This window comes from Apodemus sylvaticus, chromosome 1 (assembly GCF_947179515.1).
Source record: "Apodemus sylvaticus chromosome 1, mApoSyl1.1, whole genome shotgun sequence".
Lineage (NCBI taxonomy): Eukaryota > Metazoa > Chordata > Mammalia > Rodentia > Muridae > Apodemus > Apodemus sylvaticus.
In genome coordinates, this window is record NC_067472.1 from 57,550,254 (window position 1) to 57,576,031 (window position 25,778).

The 25,778-nt window shown below is 47.0% G+C and overlaps 1 protein-coding gene across 1 annotated transcript; it reads left to right on the top strand.

Annotated features, from left to right (window-relative positions):
• Window positions 1-11,419: 11,419 nt before the first annotated feature.
• Tsga10ip (testis specific 10 interacting protein) lies at window positions 11,420-24,767 on the top strand. The gene is made up of 8 exons (XM_052192833.1): window positions 11,420-11,548; window positions 12,962-13,104; window positions 13,197-13,897; window positions 14,071-14,218; window positions 18,962-19,135; window positions 23,793-23,892; window positions 24,090-24,208; window positions 24,632-24,767. Exons 1-8 carry the CDS (start codon window positions 11,420-11,422, stop codon window positions 24,765-24,767), a joined length of 1,650 nt encoding a protein of 549 aa, XP_052048793.1.
• Window positions 24,768-25,778: the final 1,011 nt, after the last annotated feature.

Here is a 25,778-nt window from a genome sequence, read left to right on the forward strand (position 1 = left end):
AAGTGTCCCCACCGCCCCCAGCTTACAGATGAGGAAGGAGGTGAGTACTGAGTTTTCCCACTGGCAGAGTTGCCAATGGGAGCTTAGTACATTTCCTGCGGTTAACTAGTGTGTGGAGGAGCAGGACTGCCATTGTCCCCAGACCCGTGTCTTCTCTGGAACAGGAAACAGAGCTGTGAGACTCAGATGTGACCAATGTGCCCACTCTTGTAGGTGATGGGCATGAACCCTGGCTGGGGAAGGGTTCAGTTCTCCATACTCCGGGATGGTTCCACCGCTCATTGGCGCAGGATCTTTGGTAACAATAGGTCTGCACTTCCTCAGAGACTCCTTATAGCTGTTGAGTTTTCAGGGCCCTTGGGGGAGGGAGCTACCTGTATATTCTCAAATCACAGCTCTTACTGTGTGGGTAACTCATGTAAGTGCAAATGGTCTTTTTTTTTTTTTTTTTTTTTTTTTTTTTTGGTTTTTCGAGACAGGGTTTCTCTGTGTAGCCCTGGCTGTTCTGGAACTCACTGTGTAGATCAGGCTGGCCTAGAACTCAGAAATCCACCTGCCTCTGCCTCCCAAGTGCAGGGATTAAAGGTGTGCACCACCGCCAGGCAAAGGTCTTGTTTTTTGAACTAAATTGTACTTGGCTCCTATTCCGCACCCCCCCCCCCCCCCCGGCACCTTCCCCTGCCCCACAACTAACTCCACTCGTCAGCGTGGAACTCTCTTTATAGTTTGGCCAGGCTAGCCGTCAACACACAGAGATAGATCTGCCTGCATCTGCCTTCCAAATACTGGGGTTAAAGGTATATGCCACCATGTCCTACTCAACTGTCATCAATTTTTTTAAAATTAGTTTGCATGGGTATTTTTTGCTTGCATGAATGTCTGTGCATCATGTGTGTACAGTGCCTGCAGATACCTAATCTCTGAGTTCAAGACCAGCCTGGTCTACACAGTGAGTTCCAGGATAGCCAGTGCTGCATAGTGAAACCCTGTCTTAAAATGCCAAACAAACAGAAACAAATGAGCACTATTCCTGAACCACGTGAGCTATCAGAGAACTGCAAAGAAAAACACCCATCCCGCTGAAAAGGGCAGAAAGTCTGACAAGGGCTGGAGAGATGGCTTAGCAGTTCAGAGCATTGGATCTTTTTCTAGAGAACGCATCAGTTCACAACCATCCATCGCTGCACTTCTGGGGAATCCAACGCCCTCTTCTGGTTTCTTTGCGCACCAGACATGCACATGGTACATTGACATGTGTAATGGTTTGTACATGCTCGGCCCCGGGGAGTGGCACTATTAGGAGGTGTGACCTTGCAGTGGGTGTGTCACTGTGGGTGTGGGCTTAAGACCCTTACCCTAGCTGCCTGAACGTCAGTATTCTGTATCAGCCTTCAGATGAAGATGTAAAATTCTTAGTTCCTCCTGCAACATGCCTGCCTAGATGCTACCATGTTCCTGCCTTGATGATAATGGACTGAACCTCTGAACCTGTAAGACAGCCCCAATTAAATGTTGTCCTTGTAAGGGTTGCCTTGAGGGGGCTGGAGAGATGGCTCATCAGAGCACTGGCTGCTCTTCTAGAGGTCCTGAGTTCAATTCCCAGCAACCACATGGTGGTTCACAACCATCTGTACTGGGATCTGATGCCCTCTTCTGGTGTGTCTGAGAACAGCAACAGTGTATTCATTAAATAAATAAATAAATAAATAAATAAATAAATAAATAAATCTTTTAAGGAAAAAAAAGAGTTGCCTTGGCCCGGTGGTGTCTGTTCACAGCAGCAAAACTCTAGCTGAGACAACATATATGCAGGCAGCACCTATACACATAAAAAGTTAAAGAGAACAGGACAGATAGGCTGTGGTGAGAAATGGGGTGAAAGTAAGTGTGGGGCCTGCAGTGGGAGTGCGTATGTCTTTCTGTAAAATGGGAATGGTAAGGGGCTGGAGAGATGGCAGTTAAAGAACTGACTGCTCTTCCAAAGACCAGGAGTTCAATTCCCAACAACCAAATGGTGGCTCACAACCATCTGTAATAGAATCCAATGCCCTCTTCTGGTGTGTCTGAAGAGAGCGAGAGGGTACTCACGTACATAAAATAAATAATCTTTTCTTAAAAAAAAACTTTAAGAAAAACTAGGGATGGGGGGGGGGGGGCTAGAGAAATGACTTAGTGGTTAAGAGCACCGACTACTTATCCAGAGGTCCTGAGTTCAATTCCCAGCAACCACATGGTGGCTCACAACCATCAGTCATGAGATCTAATGCCCTCTTCTGGTCTGAGGACAGCTCCAGTGTGTTTATATAAAATAAATAAATAAATTAAAAAAAAAAAGCTGGGGATGGTAAGGTCTATGTAATTTGACACCTGACCTTCCCAGCATGGAAGCTGGCACAAGGTATACGCCACCTATCCCATGCGTGATGGCTAATCCTGACTGTCAACTTGGTGGAATTTAAGTCACATGGAAACAAACATAAGCACAGGTGAGGGGGTTCCTAGACCGGCCCACTGAGTGAGGTAGTGGACTGGATAGAAATGAGACAGTCGGCAGAGCACAGCACCCGTCTGTTTCCTGACTGTGGATGACATGTGACCAGCCACCTCATACTCTGGCCACTGGCCACCACCACTCCCAAGCCGCTTTACACTATACCCTGCAGCTGGAGCCAAAATAAACCCTTCCTTTATTTTGTGCTAGCAACAGGTAAAGTAATTAGTGTGCATGTGTGTAGGAACCAGGGCCTGGGGAGCAGATTGGAAATGTGTGTGTGTGTGTGTGTGTGTGTGTGGTTGGGGAGCTCTGGGAAGCAGGAATAAGAGGAGGGTGCAGGGCATGGACAGTGAGTTTAAAGGAAAGGCTTTTCAGGATTCTGTTAACTCACTGAATGCCTTGAACCAACAAGCTTACATTCGTCAAACTTATGTGCCCTGGATGCCCCCTAAGACATCGTTGTCTTTTTGAAATTAAAACTAAGCTGAGTGTGTAGCCTGCATGTGTGTCTGTCTGTGCACCACTTGCTAGTTTGGCAAACTGCCATGTGTGTTGGGAATCAAACACGGGGTCCTCTGCCCTCTGAGAGCAAGCCAGTGTTCTTAACAGTTGACCTGTCTCTCCAGCCCATTGTTTTCTTCTAGAATGACTTAAGTTGATTTATCTTGGTTTGGGTTTGGTTTGGTTTGGTTTGAGGTAGAGTCTCTCTATAAAGCCCTGGCTGTCCTGAAACTCACTATATAGACCAGACTGGCCTTTGACTTAGAGATCCTCCTGCATTCTGAGTCTTGGGATTAAGGGCATGGGCCACCATGCCCAGCCTTGTCCTATGGTCTTTTAGAATGAATTAAACTGAGTGCCTGGCCTTGCTAAGTTAACCAAGCCTCCTATACAGGCGGGGTGCTCTTCGGAGTCTGCCTTCTTTCAATCACTCAGCATGTTTGCTGAGCACCAACTTAGTGCACCTGCCCAGCCCCTGTTCCTGGAGGTGAGTCAGACCCAGCTGCTGTCCTGTTTGTATGACACATGTCCTGTCTGTATGACACATGGGTGGGACGGGGCTGATGAGCAGAGGTAAACAAATAGGCAACACTTAATGCTTGGTGTCCAGTGCTGGGCAGAAAGAGACACCAGGACCGGAGAGAGAGAAACCTCCCAGCTCCATCTTTCTCAGGGAACCAAAGGATGCTGTTGGTGACAGACCCAAGTGCCAGCTCCTGGGGTGAGGCAGTGGTCCCTGCTTCCAGCCACAGGTTCCCCTCTACCCACCATCCAACTTGGTGTGCAGTGCTTGGCTTCTTTCTTCCTTTCTTTCTTTCTTTCTTTCTTTCTTTCTTTTTCTTTCTTTCTTTCTTTCTTTCTTTCTTTCTTTCTTCCTTTCTTCCTTTCTTCCTTCCTTCCTTCCTTCCTTCCTTCCTTTCTTTCTTTCTTTCTTTCTTTCTTTCTTTCTTTCTTTCTTTCTTTCTTTCTTTCTTTCTTCTTCTTTCTCTCTCTCTCTCTCTCTCTCTCTCTCTCTCTCTCTCTCTCTCTCTCTCTCTTCTTTCTTTCTTTCTTTCTTTCTTTCTTTCTTTCTTTCTTCTTTCTTTCTTTCTTTTCCAGTTTTTTGAGACAGGGTTTCTCTGTATAGCCTTGGCTGTCCTGGAACTCACTGTGTAGACCAGGCTGGCCTCAAACTCAGAAATCTGCCTCTGCCTCCCAAGTGCTGGGATTCAAAGTGTGCGCCACCACTGCCTGGCTCTTTTCTGGTTTCTTAGATTTGTTTTCTATACACACCACACTGTTTTCCTTTGAAGCAGGGTCTCACTGTGTAGCACTGCCTGGCCTGGAACTTTCTAAGTTAACCAAGCTGGCCTCTGTCTGCTTCCATCTTTTGGATACTGTGATAAGTGACTCTGAACATTTTGCTGTTGGAGTCTCTTTTGATTCTTGGTATATATACACTGAAGTGGAATTGCCAGATAACATGGGGTGGTAGCTGAATGAGAACGGCCCTGCAGGCATAGATTTAAATGACTCAGTACTAGGTGGACTGTCTAGGCATGCTAAGGAGGGTGGCCTTGAGGGAGTAGGATGTCTGTAGGGATCCCAGCTAGGCCTAGTCTTGCCTTTGTCTCTGTCTGAGGAGAGAATGCAAGCTCTCAGATAGCACTCCAGCAGCACCATCGCAGCCGCTCTTGCCATGACCTGCCTTGATGACCATGGACTGTAAGTAAACCTCTGAAACTGTAAGCAGGCCCAGCTAAATGTTCTCTTGATAAGTTGCCTTGGTCATGAGTGTCTTCACAGAAATAGAACAGTAGCTAATACGCATTAACTACTAATTAACTGTATTTATCTTTATGTCTATGGGTGTTTTCCTGCATATATGTCTATTAAACACTTGTGTGCTGTGGAATAGGGCTCTGGAGCCTCTGTAACTTGAGTTACAGAAGGCTGTGAACTGCCACATGCTGGGGAAGAAACCCAATCCTTTGCAAGGGCAGATAGTGCTCCCAATCACTGTACCATCTCCCCAGTTTCTCCCTCTACTCCCATTTTTTAAAACAGGGTCTCTCATAGCTTGGGTTGGCTTCAAACTCACTATGTAGCCAAGGATGACCTTGAACTCCTGACGTTCCTGCCACCTCCCAGAGCTGACTGCTGAGCCCTTCATTCCATCCTGTTGATCTTTTGCACCAGTTCCACGCTGTCTGATGACTGAAGCTTTTACCAAGACTTTCAAATGAGAAAATGTAAAATATGTTATCCAACCTTGTCTTGTTTCAAGATTGCCTATCCCGGGTCCTTTGGACTTTCTTTCTTTCTTTCTTTCTTTTTTTTTTTTTTAAGATTTATTATATTATATGTAAGTAAGTACACTGTAGCTGTCTTCAGATACACCAGAAGAGGGCGTCAGATTTCTTTACGCAAGGTTGTGAGCCACCATATGGGTGCTGGGATTTGAACTCATGACCTTCAGAAGAGCAGTCAGTGCTCTTACCCTCTGAGCATCTCTCCAGCCCCCCCTCTTTTTGTTTTTTTTGTGTGTGTGTGTGTGTGTTTTTTTTTTTTTTGTATTTGTTTTTTTTTCGAGACAGGGTTTCTCTGTGTAGCCCTGGCTATCCTTGAACTTACTCTGTAGACCAGGCTGGCCTCGAACTCAGAAATCTGCCTGCCTCTGCCTCCCAAAGTGCTGGGATTACAGGCATGCACCACCACTGCCTGGCTTCCTTTGGATTTTCATATGAATTTTAAGGTCAGACTTGGAAAGACAGCTGACCTGCTTTTTTCCCCTTATTTATGGTGTGTGTTCAAAGCCAGCCTGTCTACAGAGTGAGTTCCAGGCCAGTTACACAGAGAAATCATGTCTTGAAAACAAAACATATAAAAGGAGGAGGAGGAGGAAGAGAACAGAGGAGGAAAAGGGGACAGTTCGCCTGCTTCAGGTCTGAGACCTCAGCAGGACACCAGCTGTTTCCAAATTGATGTCATTTCCAACGCTCTCAAAATTCACCCTAGAGGCTGGCAAGATGCTCAGCGGGTAAAGGTGCTTGTCACCAAACCTGATAACCTAAGTTTGACTGCCAAGACCTACAATAGAAGGAGAGAACTGACTGAGTTATCCTCCTATGGTCACACGCATCCCAGGCCAGCACCCCTATCCACATAAAAGACAAATACGAGTAAAAGTATAATACATCTGCCCTTGGATCAGGGGAGCATATTTCAACAGGTAGAGTGCTTGCCTAGAATGCATGAAGCCTTGAGTTCGGTGCGCAGCACCAAATAAACCAGGCACCGTGGTGAGCATCTCCACGTTGGGGAGGTAGAGGCAGGAGGGTCAGAAGTTGAAGTTTATCCTTGTCTGTATAGCAAGTTTAAAGCTAGCCTGGGCTATATGAAACCCTTTCTCAAATATATATATATATAAATATAGATAGAGATAGAGAGATGGGAGGGAGGGAGAGAGAGAGAGAGAGAGAGAGAGAGAGAGAGAGAGAGAGAAGTCCAACTTTAATCCATTCATATTTCTGACAAGGATGAGGGTTTCAAAAGTGGCAAAATGTAGATCAGGTCGGAGCCGGAGAGACAGCTCAGAGGATAAGAGCACTGGCTGCTCTTCTGCAGGACCTGGGTTTGGTTCCCAGCCCCCACAAGGTGCCCGACGACTGTAACTCCTTTTCAGGTCCAGTGGTCTCTGCTGACCTCAGCAGACACTGAATTCATGTGGTATACAGACATGCTTTCGGGTAAAACACTCATATATATAAAGTAAAAATGACAATGTTTTAAATTTTTTTTAAAAATAATTAAAATGCAGCACACACTTACAGTTCCAGTGCTTGGAGCCTGAGCAGGAGGATGAAGAACTCAAAGCCAGCCTGGGCTGCACAGCAAGAACACCTCTCAAGAGCGGGCCTTGGTGGCGCATGCTTTTAAACCCAGCTCTTGGGAGACAGAGGCAGGCAGATTTCTGTGAGTTGGAGGGCCAACCTAGTCTACAAGGTGAATTCCAGGATAGCCAGGGCTACATAGTAAGGCCCTGTCTTTAAAAAAAAAAAAAACCTGAACAAACAAACCTGTCTCTGGTAAAAATGGAATGGACATGGAAAATTCTGCCTGTAATTCCAATATATGAGAGGTGGAGATAGGAGGTAAAGAGTTCAAATCCATCCTCTGCTACATATAGCTTGAAGTCAGTGCTCAAAGCATAAGACTTTGCCTTTAACAAATAGAATAGTTTCTATGATGGTTAATTTTGGGTGTCAGTTTCACCAAGTATTCACAGAGAGAGCCTCCAGAAACTAGAACACGAGTCTTAGTGGACTAAGTGGGGCTGGGTCCTGGCTGCGGACAGGCGCCATCCAATTGGCTGGGGCAGATGGAGCAGGCACAGGAAGTACACTGGCTCTCCACCAGCTCAGGTAACTTCTGCGGCTACTAGAATTCCAGGCTCCTGGGTGGCAAGGTGTCTGGCTCAGCAAATACAGGCACTTGCTTCCAGGCCTGATGACTTGAGTTCAGTTCTCAGGAAAGACTCCCAGAGTTTTGTTATCTTCTGACTTCCAGATGCACACACAATAAAATTTAAAATTAATAAAAAAATTAAAAGAGCCGAGAGGTGGTGGCGTATGCCTGTAATCCCAGCACTCGGGAGACAGGCAGGCAGATTTCTGAGTTCGAGGCCAGCCTGGTCTACAGAGTGAGTTCCAGGACAGCCAGGGCTACACAGAGAAACCCTGTCTTGGAAAAAAAAATTAAAAGAACTCAAGTCTCTCTGGCTTTTGCACGAGGGAGCTCAGGTTCTCAGGCTTTTGACCATGAACTAAAAGTCATAGACCAGTTCCTTGGCTCTAAGGTCCTCGACCTTTTCTGAAGCCACACTGCTGCTGGTATCTCGGGAACTCCAGCATGCAGACAGATGATCTATTGTGGGCCATCTAAGCCATCCTAGTTACAGGAGTTAATTCCATGACTAAATTGCCTGCCCTATATGTCTACACGCCCTGTTTATTCTGTCTCACTGAAGAATACTAACTACTAGCCGGGCATGGTGGAGCATGCCCGTAATCCCAGCACTTGGGACGCAGAGGCAGGCGGATTTCTGAGTTCGAGGCCAGCCTGGTCTACAGAGTGAGTTCCAGGACAGCCAGGACTACACAGAGAAACCCTGTCTCAAAAAACCAAAAAAAAAAAAAAAAAAAAAAAAAAAAAAAAAGAATACTAACTACTGACGATAAACTTAACACAAACTAAAATCATCTGAGAGTAGGAAACCTCCATTGAGATGATGCCTCTCAGGCTGTGGACACACCTTTAGGGCACATCTCAGTTAATGATTGACGTGGGTGCCCAGCCCATTGTGGGCGGGGTCGTTCCTTGGCAGGTGGGCCTGGGTTCTATAAGAAAGAAGCAGAACAGGCCATGGGGAGCAATGCAGTACACAGCACCTCTATGGGCTCTGCATCAGCTCAGGACTCCGCTTCCTGCCCTGCTTGAGTTCCTATCCTGACTTCCTTAGATGATGAACTGTGATATGGAAGTATAATCCCAGTAAACCCTTTCCTCCCCAACTTGCTTTTTAAAAATTACTTTGTTTTGGTTTTTTTGTTTGTTTGTTTGTTTGTTTGTTTGTTTTCTGAAGACAGTTTCTCTGTAGTCCTGACTGTCCTGGAACTCACTCTGTAGACCAAACTGGCCTCCAACTCAGAAATCTGCCTGCCTCTGCCTCCCAAGTGCTGGGATTAAAGGCGTGTGCTATCACCGCCTGGAGAGATTTCTTTCTTTTTCTCTCTCTTTTTTTTAAATATAACATTTTTTTTATTGAAAAGAGAAGTAAAAACACTTTATGATAATATTAAAGATTTACATGGAAGATATTTCAGATAAAATAGAAGAGATTCATAGAAAAACACGTTAAAATTGACAATTTTCATGGAAAATTAAAGAGTAAAGTGGTAGACATGTAAAACATTGCTAAATTAATTGAAATATGAAACAGAAACATTTTATGATAGAATTGAAGATTTACATGGAAAATATTTCTGACAAAATCGTAGAAAAATGTAGAAAAACATGTTAGAATTGAAGATTATCATGGAAATTTTTATATAGATATAATAATGGTAGGCATAAAAGTATTCCTAAGTTGATTGAAAGTAGAATTATAAACATTTTCTGATAAACTTGAAGATTTACATGGAAAATATTTCTGACAAAATTGAAGAAATATATAGAAAAACATGTTAAAATTAAAGATTATCATGGAAATTATACAGAAAAAATGATTGGCATAAAGATAATTCTAAGTTGATTGAAGGTGGAATTATAAACATTTTCAGATAAAATTGAGGATTCACATGGAAATATTTCTGGTAAAATTCAAGAAATATATAGACAAACACATTAAAATTGACTAAGATTTCTATATTTTTATATATGTGACTACACTGTTGCTATCTTCAGATACACTAGAAGAAGGCATTGTATTCCCTTACAGATAGTTGTGAGCCACCATGTGGTTGCTGGGAGTTGAACTCAGGACTTCTGGAAGAGCAGTCAGTGCTCTTAACCACTGAACCACCTCTCCAGTCCCCCAAATTGCTTTTTGGTCATGGTGTTTTAGTGTAGCAATAGAAACAGTAAGATGACAGGCTTATTATTTTTTCTTTTCTTTCTTTTTCTCTTCTTTCATTTCTTTATTATATATATATATATATATATACACACACACACGTGTAAATATATATGTGTGTGTACACGTGTGTGTGTGTGTGTGTGTGTGTGTGTGTGTGTGTGTGTGTGTATATACACACTGTAGCTATCCTCAGGCACACCAGAAGAGGGCATCCAATCCCATTATAAATAGCTGTGAGCCACCATGTAGTTTCTGGGAATTGATCTCTGGAAGAACAGTCAGTGTTTTTAACTGCTAAACCATCTCTCCAGCTCCAGGTGTATTCTTTTAATTGAAGGTTAAATTGTAGTTTGAACTTTATTTTATTTGAGATTTTTATTTTAATTGAAAATTAAAATTGTATTTTGGCCAGTGGCTACCCATTTGGTAATTCTATGTTCTTCTTCCCTGTAAGCCTCAGTGGCTCAGTGGCAACTTCCAACCACTCGTCATGAGCTTTCCTAGCTATGAGGTGAACCAGGAGTTCTCAGATCCAATAGGCCCTACATGGCCTAGACCCCTGAGTCCAGAGAGGTTTAAAATAGTCACATGACAAAGAATAGCACAAATACAATTTTAAGTGAGGTGGAAACACTTCTAGAAAAATGTGAAATGCCCAAATTGGCACAAGACAGCACAAACTTCAATGGATTCAAAACCAGTAAAGAAAAGGTATAATTCAATATTCAGTGTTGGACATGGTGGTGTGGGCCAAGAGTCCCAGCCCTTGGAGGGAAGGCTGGAAGGTCAAGTTTAGAGTTATACTTAGCTAATGCAGATCTTGAGGCCACCCTGGGCTATATGAGACCCTTCTTAAAGAAACAAAACCCCTCTTACAAAGAAGTAAGGAAAAGACAAAATCTCAGTGGAAGGGTTGGGGCTGTGGCGAGGGCGGAGCCCAGTGGTGAGTGTATGCTTGGTAGTCCTGAGGCGCTGTGCTCCAGTCTCAGAACCAAAAAACCAACCAACCAACCATCCAACCAACCGACCGACCAACCAGGGGCTGAGGCTGCGGAGATGCCTCAGTGGCTATACAATCATAAGGACCTGAGGTCAATCCCCTGCGTCCACACAGAAAATTAGCATACCCCACTTAGCACTCACACACCTTTAATTCCAGTGCCCTTGAAGCAAAGCCAGGCAGAGGTCGGCCTATTTAAGGACAGCCTGGTCTATACAGTGACTTTCAGGCCAGCTAGCTGGGTTACATGTGAGACACTGTCTAAAATAAGCAAAACAAAACAAAATCCATAAAATGCTCAAAACGAAGCCGGTCAAAGTACAAATATGCACCACTAGGCTCAGAAAAACAAGTAAGGCTGAAGCTCTGTCATTCTCAGTCAGAGTGGCTTGCTGCCTCTCTGAGGAGCACAGTATCCTGCTGCCAGGCCCTGCCAGGGAGCTGAAGGCATGCCGAAGACCATGGCCTGCCTCAGGCACCAATGGGGCATTTTCACAGGACCTGAGGGCCCTTTGAGATGACCAGAGGGTTCTGCTAACCCTCCAAAAGCAGACGGACAAACAGAGTGCCCAGAGAAGCAGGGAGCTTAGGCCGGGTCAGGCAGCAGGGCAGAGGCAGGCCCGAGGCCGTCCTGGGTCCTGTTGAACACCTCTCTGAAAGGAGACCAGCATAACATGCTCTGACTGATCCCTACCTAGTACTTTTTGCTGGAGTCATTCAGACTGGTCACAGCCTGGTTGTCATGGAGATGGCAGAGAGGGCAGTTCCAGAGCTGGCAGGTAGGGGTGGGAGAGGGCAACATGCCAATATGCTAAACACTGACCAACTGTTGGTTAGGGCCATATCGGAGAGACCAAGGCAGAACACAGAGCCCTTGGTTCCAGGGACACCCACAGGGCTGTTCAGACTTCTATCAAGCATCTCTCAGGAGGAGCAGGTGAGGGAGGCAGGCCCAGCTGGGGAACTTCAACCGCCCAGTAGCATCTTAGGCCAGAAGAGGCCAGCCCTGGCCAAGGCTCTTGAGGAAACATAAGACTGGTGCTCAGGTCCTGGTAACAGTTAGGAAGGCCTGGGACAGGGACTATAGAGGACAGATGGAACAGTTTGGGAACACTGCAGGGAGGAAAGGAGTTTGGGGAAATAAAAACTCTTCCTTCCTTCCACTTCTGTCGCACTGAGTCCAGAGCCCTGGATGGCATCGGAAGAACGTGAGCTTATGTTGTGGGTGGTTTGGCCTGGTGTTTCGGGGTGGCGGCGGTGGTGGATGGCTTGTTTATTTGGTAGTCGCCTACCAAATTATCTTATCTGGGCTGTCTTAGAACTCACCATCATCCCCTCTCAGTTCCCTGCGGATCTGGGGTTACAGCTATATGTCATCATACCCAGACATTTTTCTAAATTTAAAGAAGTCCAAATTAGGCATGCTGGCACAGCCTGTCATCCCAACACTGGGGATGTGGAGGCAGGAGGATCAGGAGTTCAAAGCTATCCTCAGCCAAGCCATGGTGGCACACATAACTTTAATCCCAACCTTGGGAGTCAGCAGCAGGTGGATCTCTGAGTTAGAGGCCAGCCTGGTCTACAGAGTGAGTTCCAGGACAGCCAGGGCTACACAGAAAAGCCCTGTCTCAAAAAAAAAAAAAAAAAAGCTATCTTCAGCTATACAGTGAGTCTGAGACCCTCCTCAGCTACACAAGACACTATCTCAACAAAACAACAAAAACTAATAACATATATTGATGGCAACAATATAGTAATCTTGTACACATAATGATTGAATCAGAGCAATTATCATCTGTGTGTTGGGGACATTTGAGCACTTCCTGTGGCAGAGTTCAGTGGTGACAAATTTGGGGTCTTCAAACAGTGACAATGCGTGTTGGTCTCAGTCCCACTACTCACCAGCCGTGTGACCTCTACTCTTTGAAGTGCTTGAGCCTAACTCTTTGCAAAATGTGTGGTAGACAGCAAGCTCAACCCCTTGGCTGTTTCTTTGGGAAGATAAATATGTAAGTGCTTAAAGATCTGGGGCCCAAGTGTCTGCAGTTCTTTATTCATGTGTGTGTGTGTGTGTGTGTGTGTGTGTGTGTGTAGATCAGAGAACAACAGATAGGAGCTGCTTCCCGGGGATTGATTGCACTCATGCTTAGTGGTAACTACCTTTACCTGGTGAGTCACCTCCCAACCCAGGTCTGCAGCTCCTGCTAACAGAAGAGGGAGTGAGTGACAGTGAGTTTTAGAGGCAGCCACAGCCTGGACAGAATGTAAAGAGAGGAAGCCCTGCCTCCGGGAGGTGAATCACGGTGTGGGAAGCTAGTCAATGCCCCCCTCTTCCCCTGTCCCTGTCCAGAGGCGCCTTGGGAGTGGAGACAGTCTCCAGAATCAGAGCTGTCAGCTACAAAGATCTTACAGTGCAGGGCAGACAACAAAGAAAGAACGAAAGCCCCGGAGGCGGAACAAGAAAGGACATGGCTCGGTGGCCGAGGCAGAGGAGTAAGCTGGGGATGGACCGGAAGGTGCGCGCGGGCGGGGGGCGGGGGGGGCATAAAGACCCTCGTTCTGACTTCTTTCTCCTCCTTCTTCAGTCTCTTCAGCTCACCTCGGAAGCCATCCTTCCCTTTCCAGTGGGCCTGGGAGAGCTTCATCATAGATGGCCAGACTTTTCAGTCAAATTCCTCCGTGGCCCTGGGCCATCGACCCCTGCTCTTCCCCCCAGCAGCCCCCCAGTGCAAGTCCAGGCAAAAGCCAGTAGCCAACCTCTCAGAAGACCTTCGAGCCTCCCATAAGATGGAAGTGCAAAACCCGGGGAGGAGATATCAACCAGGGGGCTGGGGTAACCTTCCCCTGCCTCTGGGCAAAGTTGAGAGCCAAGGGCTAGAGCGATCCAGCTTCTGGTTATCAGGGAAAGGGTCAGGATCAGAGTGTGAGGATGTCTCAGAGGTAGAAGGCCAGAATGCTGAAGAGGCCGAGAAAAGTCTCAGCCCTGGGGAACTGCCCCAGCTTCCAGCACGGGGCTTGATCTTGGAGGAGGAATTGGTCTCAGAGGTGATGGAGGAGGAGGAACACAATGACCCGAACAGGAGAAAGGGCAGTTCTGTCAATAAGGGGAAGAATTCTGGAGAGAAGGGCTCAGAAGAAGGGGAGCTGCAGAGCCACAGCCAGGGAAGCAGCGCTAGCTCCAACAGCCTCCGAAAGCCACAGAAGGGGACCTCAAAGGCCAAGGAGCTGAAGGGGCCCTGGGACCTGGAACGGCTACACAGGCAGTTACAGGAGGAACTGGAGTGTGGTTAGTACTGCGGGGAGGCCTGAGACCCCATAAGCCTGAGAGATCTGTGCTTAGACCGAGGGGTGGGGTCGGTGGTAGAGGCTGGGGAGGGCTAGGACTTGTCTGGATGCTGGGTGGGACTGCCCAGGGATCCAGGAAAGAGCATGACCCAGACTTCATTCTCCCATGGAAAGGCCCCCAAAAGCAGACCTGGAAGGCATTGCGGGCAGCTGTCCAAGCCTCAGCCAGGAACAGGAAGACCCCCATCATGGGAGATGATGAAAGTTTCTTGTCTGCCAACTTCCCTAATCGCACCTTCCATAAACGACAGGAGGCCACCAGGTGAGGACCAAAGAAGAAGGGGGACAAGATGTGAGGGGAGAGTAGAGAGGGCCAGTTTTACAAATGACAGATTTCCCATTGCTCATCCTTTCACCATTCACTAGGTTTTCTGACCATCCACCCATGTATCTGTTGGCACAGGCCACTCTCTCTCTCTCTCTCTCTCTCTCTCTCTCTCTCTCTCTCTCTCTCTCTCTCTCTCTCTCTCTTCCTTCCTTTCTTTCTTTTTCAAGACAGGGTTTCTCTGTGTAAACCTGTCTGTCCTGGAACTCACCCTGTAGACTAGGCTGGCCTTGAACTCACAGATCCACTGCCTTTACTTCCCAAGCAGTAGGATTAAAGGCATGCGCCGCCACGGCCCAGCTGACAAACAACACTTGCCATTCCTTTCCATTCTCCTATTCCTCGGTCAAACTACTAATTCACCATATACAGAGCATCTACTTGTACGCCTGCAGGATAGGAAGGAGGAAGAGTTGGGCCAGGCCTAAGAATTTCGAGGTCTGTAACAGAAGATGGATGGCCAATGTCTGTTCAGTTCCACAGTCTGACACTTGGGTTAGGACAAGAGACCATGAACTCAGAAAAGCCTGGAGACAAGGAGGCAGCTGCCAGCCAAGGGCTGGTGGTGTGCCAGTATGGATGAGAGGACAGTGCCCACTCCTGAGTTCTTCATGTGCGTGTGGTACTGGAGATCAAGCCCAGGTTCTTGGGAATGTTAAGCAGTTCTCTACTGTTGAGTTGTGGCCTCAGCCCTGAGACCGGAAAAAAAAAAAAAGATTTATTTTCTATTTGTGCAGGCGTGTGAGTACTTCAGTCCTGGGATGAAGCTCAGGGGACAACTTGAGGGAGGAAGTTCTTGCCCTCTACCATGTGGGTTGGAGTTTTGAACTTATATTGTCAGGCTTGGCAGCAAATGCCATCTTGCTGGCCCAGCCCTGAGGTTCTTAGAGTCTGACTTAATATTCCTTGAGGGTTGATTAGAAGTGGTATGTGAGGGAGGGGCAAATTCAAATTTATTCAGCATTATTATTATTATTAATTTTTCTGATGAGGGAAGGTGGTTGAGGCTGGTCTCACGTATCCCAGGTTGGCCTTGAACTTACAAAGCAGCCGGAGCTGCCTTGTGCAGCGGGAGTTTTTGCTACGCGGTTTTGGCTCCCAGTTGATACGTTCGAGCACCTGCCCAGGAGCTGTCTTCGGGTCCTCCAATGAAACACACACCTACATTAGCTTACTCTTTAAATTTCCTTGGCTACCTCATAGGCTGGGCACTCCAAAACGTTCTCCCTGCTACCCGAGGCCCAACTGGGGAGATGGCTAGTGGCTAATGTTACCCCAAATCTCACACTGCTGCTTGGTTTATCTCCTACCAGCCCTGTGCTCATCCTTCTGCACAGCCATGGTGATTCTCCAGCTCCTCTTTGCACCCTATGACGAAACTCTAAGTGTCCTGCCCCACACCCAGCCATTGGCCATTGGCATCTTTATTGATCAATCAAAAACTAATTGGGACAAGGACCTTCAACATCTGGACAGGCACATTCCTGATTGAATCAAAGCATTAGAATCAATCCCCAACAATCTTAAATTCCAGATCCCTCTACTTCTGTCTGGGTGCTGGGCTTACAGCCCTGCACCATCACCCTTGGTCACTTGGTCACCAGATTCTTTCTTTCTTTTTTTTCTTTCTTTTTCTCTTCCTTCCTTCTTCCCTTCCTTCCTTCCTTCTTTCCTTTTTCTTTCTCTGTTTCTTTTTTCTTCCTTTCTTTATTTTCTTTCTTTTTGAGACAGGGTTTCTCTTTGTAGCCCTGGCTGTTCTGGAACTCTCTCTGTAGTCCTGACTGTCCTCAAACTCACAGAGATCTGCCTGTTTCTGCCTCTCTAGTGCTGGGATCAAAGTCACAAGCTACTACATACCATTTGTTTTTATATATTTTTAAAATTATCTTTTTTAAAGATTTATTTATTTTATGTATATGATGAGTACAGTGTAGCTGTATAGATGGTTGTGAGCCATCTGTGGTTGCTGGGAATTGAACTCAGGACCTCTGCTTGCTCTGGCCCAGCTCATTCTGGCCCAAAGATTTATTTATTGTTATATGTAAGTACACTGTAGCTGTCTTCAAACACCCCAGAAGAGTGCATCAGATCTCATTACACATGGTTGTGAGCCACCATGTGGTTGCTGAGATTTGAACTCAGAACCTTCAGAAGAGCAGTCAGTGCTCTTAACTGCTGAGCCATCTCTCCAGCCCTTAAATTCGTTTTTGAGACTATTTTCACTTTATGTGTATGGTTGTTTTGGCTACATTTATGTCTGTGCACCACGTGCACATGTATGCATCATGAGTGTGTTTCATACACAGCGAGGTCAGAAGAGGGCATCTGTTCCCCTGAGCTGGAGTTGCAGATGGCTGTGACACCCCACGTGGGTGCTGGGAATTGAACCTGGGTCTCTAGAAGAGCAACAAGTGCTCTAAGCCCCGAGCCATCTCTCCAGCCCCTCTGTACTGTTTTTATAGTCCCACTATGGGATTCTAAGCCCCGAGCCCCTCTGTACTGTTTTTATAGTCCCACTATGTACAAGGTCCAGTTTCTCTGCACCCTTGACAGTGGCTATCTTTTGTCAGTTGTTTAGGAAAATCCTTGCTATTTAGGCAGAATGGCCATTTCTGGTACTAGTTATGTACCTAAGTGGCACTGAACTTTCTGTCATCCTCCTGCCTCAGCCTCCCAGGTTCCAGGATTCCAGGTTTATATCACCATGCCTGATTTTTTTGACCAGTTTCTGTTTTAAATTTCCTTTGTGTGAGTATGGGCATTGTATGGATAGTGGCAGGAGATGGTTTTCTCCTACCACTTTGAGGCAGGGTCTCTCTTGTTTCTGCCAGAATGCTGTGTACTCTGGGCTCCCTGGCCTGTCCCTCAAATCTGTCTCTGACCCACTTCTCACCATAGAAATGCTTGGATTACAGATGTACACACCCATAGCTGGCTTTATACAAGGTTCCTAAAGCTTGAACTCAGGTGTGTGTGGCCAGGGTTTGAACTGCTGAGCCTCCCACCTCCCAGCCACCATTTTCAAACTGGGTTATCTTACTAGTGTTGAATTCACCTGTTACCTTTTTCTAGTGTTTTGTTGGGAGATGTTCTTCATTTCCTTTGCTATGTGGAAACTTTTAAATTCCTACACATATATACTCAAAACACACAAAACTGTCACTGCCCGGGCCAGCATCATGGAGAGTTCCCCTTCATTCTGAACACTTTACTGATGTTGAGACAAGGTTTCTCTGTGTAGTCATGGCTCTTAGGAATTGACTCTGTAGAACACGCTGGTCTTGAATTCACAGAGATCCACCTGCCTCTGCCTTGTGAGGTCTGGGACTAAATGTGCATCACCACGTTGAGTTCTCTGAACATGTTTACAGTTTCAGGTTTTAGGTTTAAATGCCTCCCCCACTTGAGTTGGTGTTTGAATATTGTATGGAATAATAGCCGACTGTAATTGTTTTAATAGAAATAGCCAGTGTTCTTATGAGGACACTTTCCTTTCCTCCACGGTCCTTTACATCTCTGGAAAATCAATGCACCATTTATGAGCTTTGCATTCTGGTCCTTTACATCTCTGGAAAATCAATGCACCATTTATGAGCTTTGCATTCTGGCCCGTTGGTCCATCTGTCTGCATTTTTACCCCAGTGTCATGTTTTGATTACTGATTGATGGTTTATGAAATCAGGGCATATGATATTCCAGTTCTTTTTTCTGTTAAGCAGATGTAACGCCCAGTATGGTGGTGCACTTTGGAATCCCAGCACTCCACAGGTCCAGGCATGAGACATTCTTAGCTCCATGGAGAGTTTGAGGGCAGTCGGGGACACGTAAGAAGTGAAATGAACCAAGTATGTAGCTAGAGATGGGGGTTCCTAAAAAGGAGATGCCTTTCTGGGAGAAATTACATTTCAACAGACACATGACTGATGAGAAGAAACTGGCCATGGTATCTGTGCAGGAGTCTTCCAGGTTTGTCTAGTTGCTGTTCTGTTACCCACCTTTTGCCTACCTAATCTTCCATAGATGAATGAATCTTTTCAACATTTTAATTCTTTCCCACATATTCATTCATCCAACCGACTGTCCGTTCATCCGAATGTGCCTCAGGCTCTCAAGTGGTTAGAAATCTGTCCCCTTCTCAGACAGCTGCTGGGAAGGGAATGTGAGCTCTGCAAAGGGTCCCCAGCTGTGCTCGGGAGTCCCAGGCTGGGCTCTACAGTACTCAGGAGGCCTGGGGCAAACGTTAAGAACTGGTTGTCAGCTGGGAGGCGGTGGCACATGCCTTCAATCCAGCACTCAAGAGGCAGAAGAAGGTGAGTCTCTGAGTTCAAGATCAGCATGGTCTATAGGTAGAGTTCCAGGATAGTCAGGGCTACACAGAGAAACTCTCTGTCTCAAACAAAACAAAACAAAACCAACCAACCAACCCAAAACTAAACTAACCAAACAAACAAACAAAGAAGTGGACCTCACTGCTGAATAGTAAGTAGGGAAAAGCCTAAGGCTTGGTGTTCCGTACAGCCTGGCTTCCATGACAAATGCCATTTGTTTTGCAGGACTTGGGCTTTCGGAGACACATACTTCTTCCCACAGTCCCTCACCTCTGGATTACATGCTCCTCTGGTTACCTTGGCCTTCCCTGAAGCTCCTGATCCCCCAAGGTCTTCCCCCTTTTCTCACCAGAAACCTACTGCGGGCCTGGGAACAGCAGCAGGTAAAGGAGAGGCAGCAGGCTGAGCTGCGCAGAGCTCGGGAGCATCAGGTGCAGCAGCAGGTGGCGCGGTGTCTGGCAGCCTACACCCCCGGCGGCGGGAACAGAGGGGCCTTGGGTCCTCAGCGCAAACTAGAGGAGCTGAGGTAGGAAGCCAGGCTTTGGAGGGCGAGGCAGGGAGACTGTGCTGGAAATCAGGCTGCAGGACCTCACAGCAGACAGGCCAGGCCACTCAGCTGCATCTTACAAATGAAGATGCTATGGCCCCTGGAGAATGGGCTGGGTCAAGGTCATTCAGCTAGTAATAGTAACCTCTTCAGATATTATATCCTTAAGTCCAAAGTATTCTGCACACAGTCATGATTTTAAATTTTATTTTTTTGGTTTTGTGGTGCCAGATGTGCTTATTATAAAAATTGAGATGATTGGACAGAGTGGTAGACACCTTTAATCCTAGCATTCTGGAGGTAAAGGCAGGTAGATTGCTCTGAAGCCAGTCAAGGAGACCCTGTCCAAACAAAACAAAACAAAACAAAGCAAAACAAAAACAAAAACATTGTCAAGGTGTTGGAGAGATGGCTCAGTAGCTAAGAACTCCTGTTGTTCTTACAAAGGACCCCGGTTCAGTTCCACGTGGTGACTCATAACCATGCATAACTCCAGTTCCAGGGAATCTAACACCTTCTCCTAGCCTCTGTGAGCACTAGGCACAGATGTGGTACACGTACACTTACACACATGCAGACTAAACACTCATACACATAAAAGTAAATGCAGATTTCAAATGTTGAAGATTTTAGAAATGGTTGATGTTCTCTGTAGAGAGCATCAAGCACGGTCCGCTGGGTGCTGGGCCACGTGTTTCACTAGCTTTCCATTTTTACCATCCCTTTCCCCTTTTTTGAGATGGGGTCTCTTTATGTCCCCTTGCTGGCCTGGAACACCATGTGTAGACCAGGCTCTCACAGAGATCCTTCCAAGGCTGCACTATGCCCGGCTCTCCTTTTCCCTTCAGATATGGACTCATCTTGATAGTCTAGGCTGTCTTGGAACTCACTATATATATATATATATATATATATATATATATATATATATATATATATATATATATATATAAAATCAAGCTGGCCTCAAATGTATAGTGATCCTCCTATCCTCAAGTGATGATTACAGGTTTGTACCACTACTCTCAACTTAAGACTATTATTTCTTGGAAGCAAATTCAGGAATCAAACTCTTCCTAATGGGCCATGGGTTAGGCAGTACCAATACCTACCTAGAACTACAGAGGAAGAACTAATGCTCAGAGAGCAGCGAGCTTAAAAGGCTTGCCAACATTTAAAGTAAGCCCCGGCAGTCGTTAGATCGCCTGCTGCACTGGCTGAATGTTTTAATGTGTGTTCTTTGGTGAGAGGACACACGACAGTCCCTGCGATGGCTCAAGCTCATGTCATAGAGAGTATGAATAAGTTCAGTCATTCAAGCCATGGACTTGAGGCCACGCAGTGGTGGCAAGCACCTTTAATCCCAGCCCTTGGGAGACAGAGGCAGTTGGATCTTTGTCAGTTTGAGGCCAGTCTGAGTGAGTTTTAGGACAGCCAGGGCTACACAGAGAAACCCCATCTCAAAAACAAACAAACAAACAAACAAACACAAACAAGACAAAGAGAGTGAAGCCTTGACCTGAACACCTCTGGGTTCCTGTCTTTTCCTGCCTCGCTTTGGCTCACAACATGTAGAAGAAGTTTCATGGGCTGTAGCACAGCACCAAGGTCTTGACGGGACTCGGATCACCCACACAGGGTCAGTCTTATCTCAGTTTTATTTTTAAATTATTATTTATGTTTTGAGACAGAGTCTCCCAGTGTGTTCTGGGTGTCCTAGAACTCGTAGAGGTCCTTCTGTCTCTGCCTCCTCGGTACTAGGATTAAAGGGGCGCCACTCACCTTCACAGGTAAGTTTACTGAATGATGTCTTCTTGCAGGGCACTGTTTTTTTTTTTTTTTTTTTTTTTTTTTTTTAGTGTGTGTATGTAGGTCAGATGACAATTTGCAGGAGTAGGCTTTCTCCTTCCACCCAGTGGGTCCTGGAGACTGACCTCAGCTCCTCAGGCAGGACAGGAAGCACCTTTACTCCCTGAGCCATCGTGATGTGTCCTCCCCCACCCCAAAGCCTCATTCTGTAGCTCAGGCTGCTCAAATCTGTGGCAATCTGCCTGCCCTGGCCTCCCGAGCGCAGGGGTTACAAACAGCTGCCCTGTTACTGGGTCTTTAATAAGAGGTGAGTATAAGGCCCATCTTCCAGCTGACAGGTGCATGAGATGGGTGCTAGAATGTTCTTATTTCAGGGTGAAGGCACAGGCAGACCTTCCCTGGCAGTCTGCCAGCCTGGCTGGGACACATGCCAGAGAGAAACTTTTTTTTCTCCATGAGGTTTGTTCAACTTTACCAACCAAGACTCAGTGCTGCCCAGGAGACACAATAGAAGGGACAGTGGGGACACTGTGGCAGGGAAGAATGTCATCTCATACTTTGGAATGACAGGGCTGATATCTATTGACACCAGGTGTTTTTTGTTTTGTTTTGTTGTGTTTTTGTTTGTTTTTGGCATGAACTTTAACAGAAGTGACAAGATATCCAACAAGAAGTTGGACGTAATGGTACACACATAACCCTTGCTATTTGCAAGGTTTGAGGCCTGGAATTTGAGTCCAGCCCAGGCAATACAGCTAGACTGTCCCAAAAACAAGCTTGGCATGGTGGTATGTGCCTATAATCCTAGCATTTAGGAGGCTAAGGCAGGAGGATTGTGCATTTGGGGCCAGCTTGGACTACAAAGCACAGTCCAGTCTCCAAAACCTAAATGAATAGGAGCATGGGAGATGGCTTAGCCAGTGAAGTGCTTGGTGCATGAAGACCAGAGCTGAACCCTTAGTATCCATCCTCCTCCTCCTCCTCCTCCTTCTTTAAAAACAGCAACAAAGTGAAGCCAGGTGCAACGGTGTACAACCATAATTCGGTGCCTGGGAGGCTGGCTGACCAGCGCCAGCTTCAGTGAGAGACCCGGTCTAAAAGAATAAAATGGCTAGCACAGTGGCACATACCTTTAGTCCCAGCTCTTGGGAGGGAATTCCAGGTTAGCCTGGTCTACATAGTGAGACCCCATCTCAAAAACAAACAAACAAACAAAAAACCCCAACAAAACAAAAACTAGACAGTAAGAAAAATACTGTCTTGCATGGGCTGGAGAACACTGACCAGAGGTTCTGAGTTAATTCCCAGCAACCACATGGTAGCTCACAATTGTCTGTAATGGAATCCTAAGCCCTCTTCTGGTGTGTCTGAAGACAGCAACAGTACTCACATGAAATAAAGCTTAGCCAGGTGTGGTGGTGCATGCCTTTTATTCCAGCATTCAGGAGGCAGACACGGGAAGATCTCTGTGAGTTCAAGACCAGCCTGGTCTACACAGCAAATTTCAGGCCAGGCCAGGCCGAACTGTACAGTGACAGCTGCACAGCTGTCTCAAAACAAAACCAAACCAAAAATGAAAGAATGGAAAAAAGAGAAAAAGAAAAATACACAGGACATCATGCAAAGGCAGAGTCCTAGCACCAGCTCATGCCTGCCTCGACACTGGGCACCTCAGAGGGGCTCTCAGGACTGTGACACTCTTCTTACTAGAGCTTGAGATTCTCGCATGGTTTCCCCATGGATTTCTTTTCTCTCCTCCAGGGAGAAAGATTCCGTCCCTGGTACCTGGCCAAGCATGGGAGGGCTATCCCACAGGGGTCCGACATACACGCCTGAGAGCCTAGCACAAGTTTCAGGTCTCGTCTGGTCATCCCTTTCATCTTGCCTGTGGGTTCTGCTACTCCATCCTGGATATGACTTATGTGCTGTAACTGACATGCCTGTTAACCCTGGGCTAGCTGAGCAGCCATGCTGTCTCAGGTAGCCCAGGTTGGCCTAGAAGTATGTAGCAGAGGATAATTTCTGATCTTCCTCCTTCTGCCTGATAAGTGCTGGGATTGTTGACATGAACATCTCATGGAGGGGAAAGGAGCTCACACCACAGCGTGACACGGAGGGGACAGACAATTCTGCAGGTCTGGTGCTCAGCTGGAGCCAGCCAGCCCAGCCTTAAGGGCGGCATGCGCTTCTGCCTCCTGAGCCATCTACACATCTTCAAACTGATTTTAATAATGGGGAAAGCTTTCTCCAGTGCATCCCAGGTCTTTGTTTGTTTTCTATAGTCTCATTCTGCAATCCAGACTGGCCTATAATTTACTTTGTTGCCCAGGTTGGCTTTTAGTTCAGGCAATTCTCCTGCCTCATCTTCTCAAATGTTAACCCCTGCTGTAGTGACGACAACTGGACTCAGACCTAGGGCTCCCAGGTCACCCGCCCCACTGCATCCTCAAAGGAGTAATAGGGGGACAATAAGGCAAGAAGCTTTACAAACAGAGAGGCTGTGGAAGTAGGAGGTCAAAAGCCAGGAGGACCGGCTCCCCGCTTTGGGTGTGGCCAGAAGGTTGGGCAAGGCCTGGATGTACAAAGCCTAACCCTGGGACAGGTGCTCAATCCTACAGTCCAGGATCAGTCCCGCCACCTTTCTGAGGCAGCAGTAAAATGGCCACCCTGGTAATCCCACCCAAGAAATACAGGGCTGGAATGGGAATCCAAGGGCGTGGTGTCAGGGGAAACTTCTATGTTAATAAGCTTCCAGGAAGACCGCAGGCTCCAGCCTGGGGAGCGGCTATGTTCAGCTGCCCCGAGGCCTGTCTTGTCTCCCTCACAGGCGCAAGGAGCGACAGCGTTTCGCTGAGTACCAAGCTGAGCTGCAAGGTATCCAGCATCGGGTGCAGGCCCGGCCCTTCCTGTTCCAGCAGGCCATGCAGGTGAGGACTGACAGCCGTGCCGGCACGCCGCTGCCACCACCACCCACGGAGCTGCTGCAACAAGTGTGTGAAACATAGTTGGAGTGGGGTCCCATCTCTACTCCCAGAAGGCCTGGGACCCCTTCTTAATAATTGGAGCCCCACAGCGCCCCCAGCAGCCTTGGTGAAGGGTAGGAACCTTTCTTTTCTCCCATCAGACCAATGCCAGGCTCACAGCAAACCGGCGCTTCTCCCAGGTGCTGTCAGCATTGGGAGTGGATGAGGAGCAGCTGCTGGCTGAGGCGGGCAGTGCCGAGGGCATCCCCCGGAAACACAGGTGAGGTGGGCCACAGCACCCTTCCAGGGCTCTCCACGTCACACAGGAAGCTGGGCCATGGCTATTGTCCCCATCTTCCAATGAGACCAGGGTAGGACCTTACTTGAGGACAAAGGAACAAACAAGCAGTAAAGCTAGCCTGGGACTCTGAGCAAGATACGCCATGCCGCTGGTGCGGTTCTGAGGCCCCTCAGGCTGTTCCTTACAGCTTAGAGTAATTGAGCAGGTTCAGAGCAGGGATTGTAAGATTCACTTCACAGTAAAACAAGCCAACCAAACAACTGAGGCTGCAGGGGGTGCCACTTCTCAGGGTTACACAGCACCCCAGTATAGGACTTCCACTTAGACCCACAGGGAAAAGGGCTGCCCTGGGCACGGGACAGGGTGCTGCGGTGCCCACTGGCCTCTATCCGTGTCTTTAAGGAGCCACCGGTCATTTGGAGCAGAAATGGAACCCTCTTCCCAGAGTCCCCCAAAGACAGAGCCAGCCAGCAGCCAGCCTGGAAGACACCCCTCCCCAACTCTGGACCCAGAGCACAGTCCCCGAGAGAAAAATTAAATGCTTTATGGCCAAGTACAGCGTGAGATATTTGAGGGGAGTCGGCTGTGGGCCCGATATAGGTAGTGCCAAGTGGGAGGCGGAGATTGAACTGTTTTCCCCCGCCCCGCCCCCAACCCAGGCCACGCCCACCCTCAACAAGCATCTCTCTGCTGAGGAGACACCAAGAAAGGAATCCGCAGGGACTTTTCCATGCTTCCTCCAAGCCCGGGACCCAGAGATCTTAGTGAACAGGACCCTGCCCCTGAAGGCTCTCAGGCTTGGAGAGGACCTTTAAAGGAGCCCTCCCTCCACACCAAAACACACCAGAGGTGTGCTGCACCAGAAGCCCACAGAGGAGCAACAACTCCTCTCCGGGAGGAGTGTGCGAATTCTTAACCTAAACCCCTTCTACTACTTGGGCTGGATGGCTCAGCGGTTAAGAGCACTGACTTTTCTTCTGAAGGTCCTGAGTTCAAATCCCAACAACCACATGGTGGCTCACAACCATCTGTAATGAAATCTGACGCTCTCTTCTGGTGTGTCTGAAGATAATTACAGTGTACTTACATATAGTAATAAATAAGTAATTTATTTGTTAGATATAATAAATAAATAATAAATCCTGAGTTCAATTCCCAACAATCACATGATGGCTCACAACCATCTGTACAGCTGCAGTGTACACATATACACAAAATAAATTTTTTTAAAAAAAAATCTCTACTCAAGTCCCAAACAAAGCAAGCAAACCAAACAAGCAATCAAACAAGTAGAAACCCAGGAAAAGGCTGGAAAAGCATGTAATCCCAGCCTGGGCTACATAGCCAGTCTGAAAGGGAAAAGGAAGAGGAAAAGCATCATACATGCACAAATAAGGTGAATTTGCACTCAAGCCTGGAGCGGCCACGCACACCTGAAATCCCAGCACATGGGAGGCTGACCACACAGTCCCTACTGTGGTGGGTTTGGGTACCAAGTTCTAGACCAATCAGGGATATATAGATCTACCTTTAAAAAAAATAGGACGAG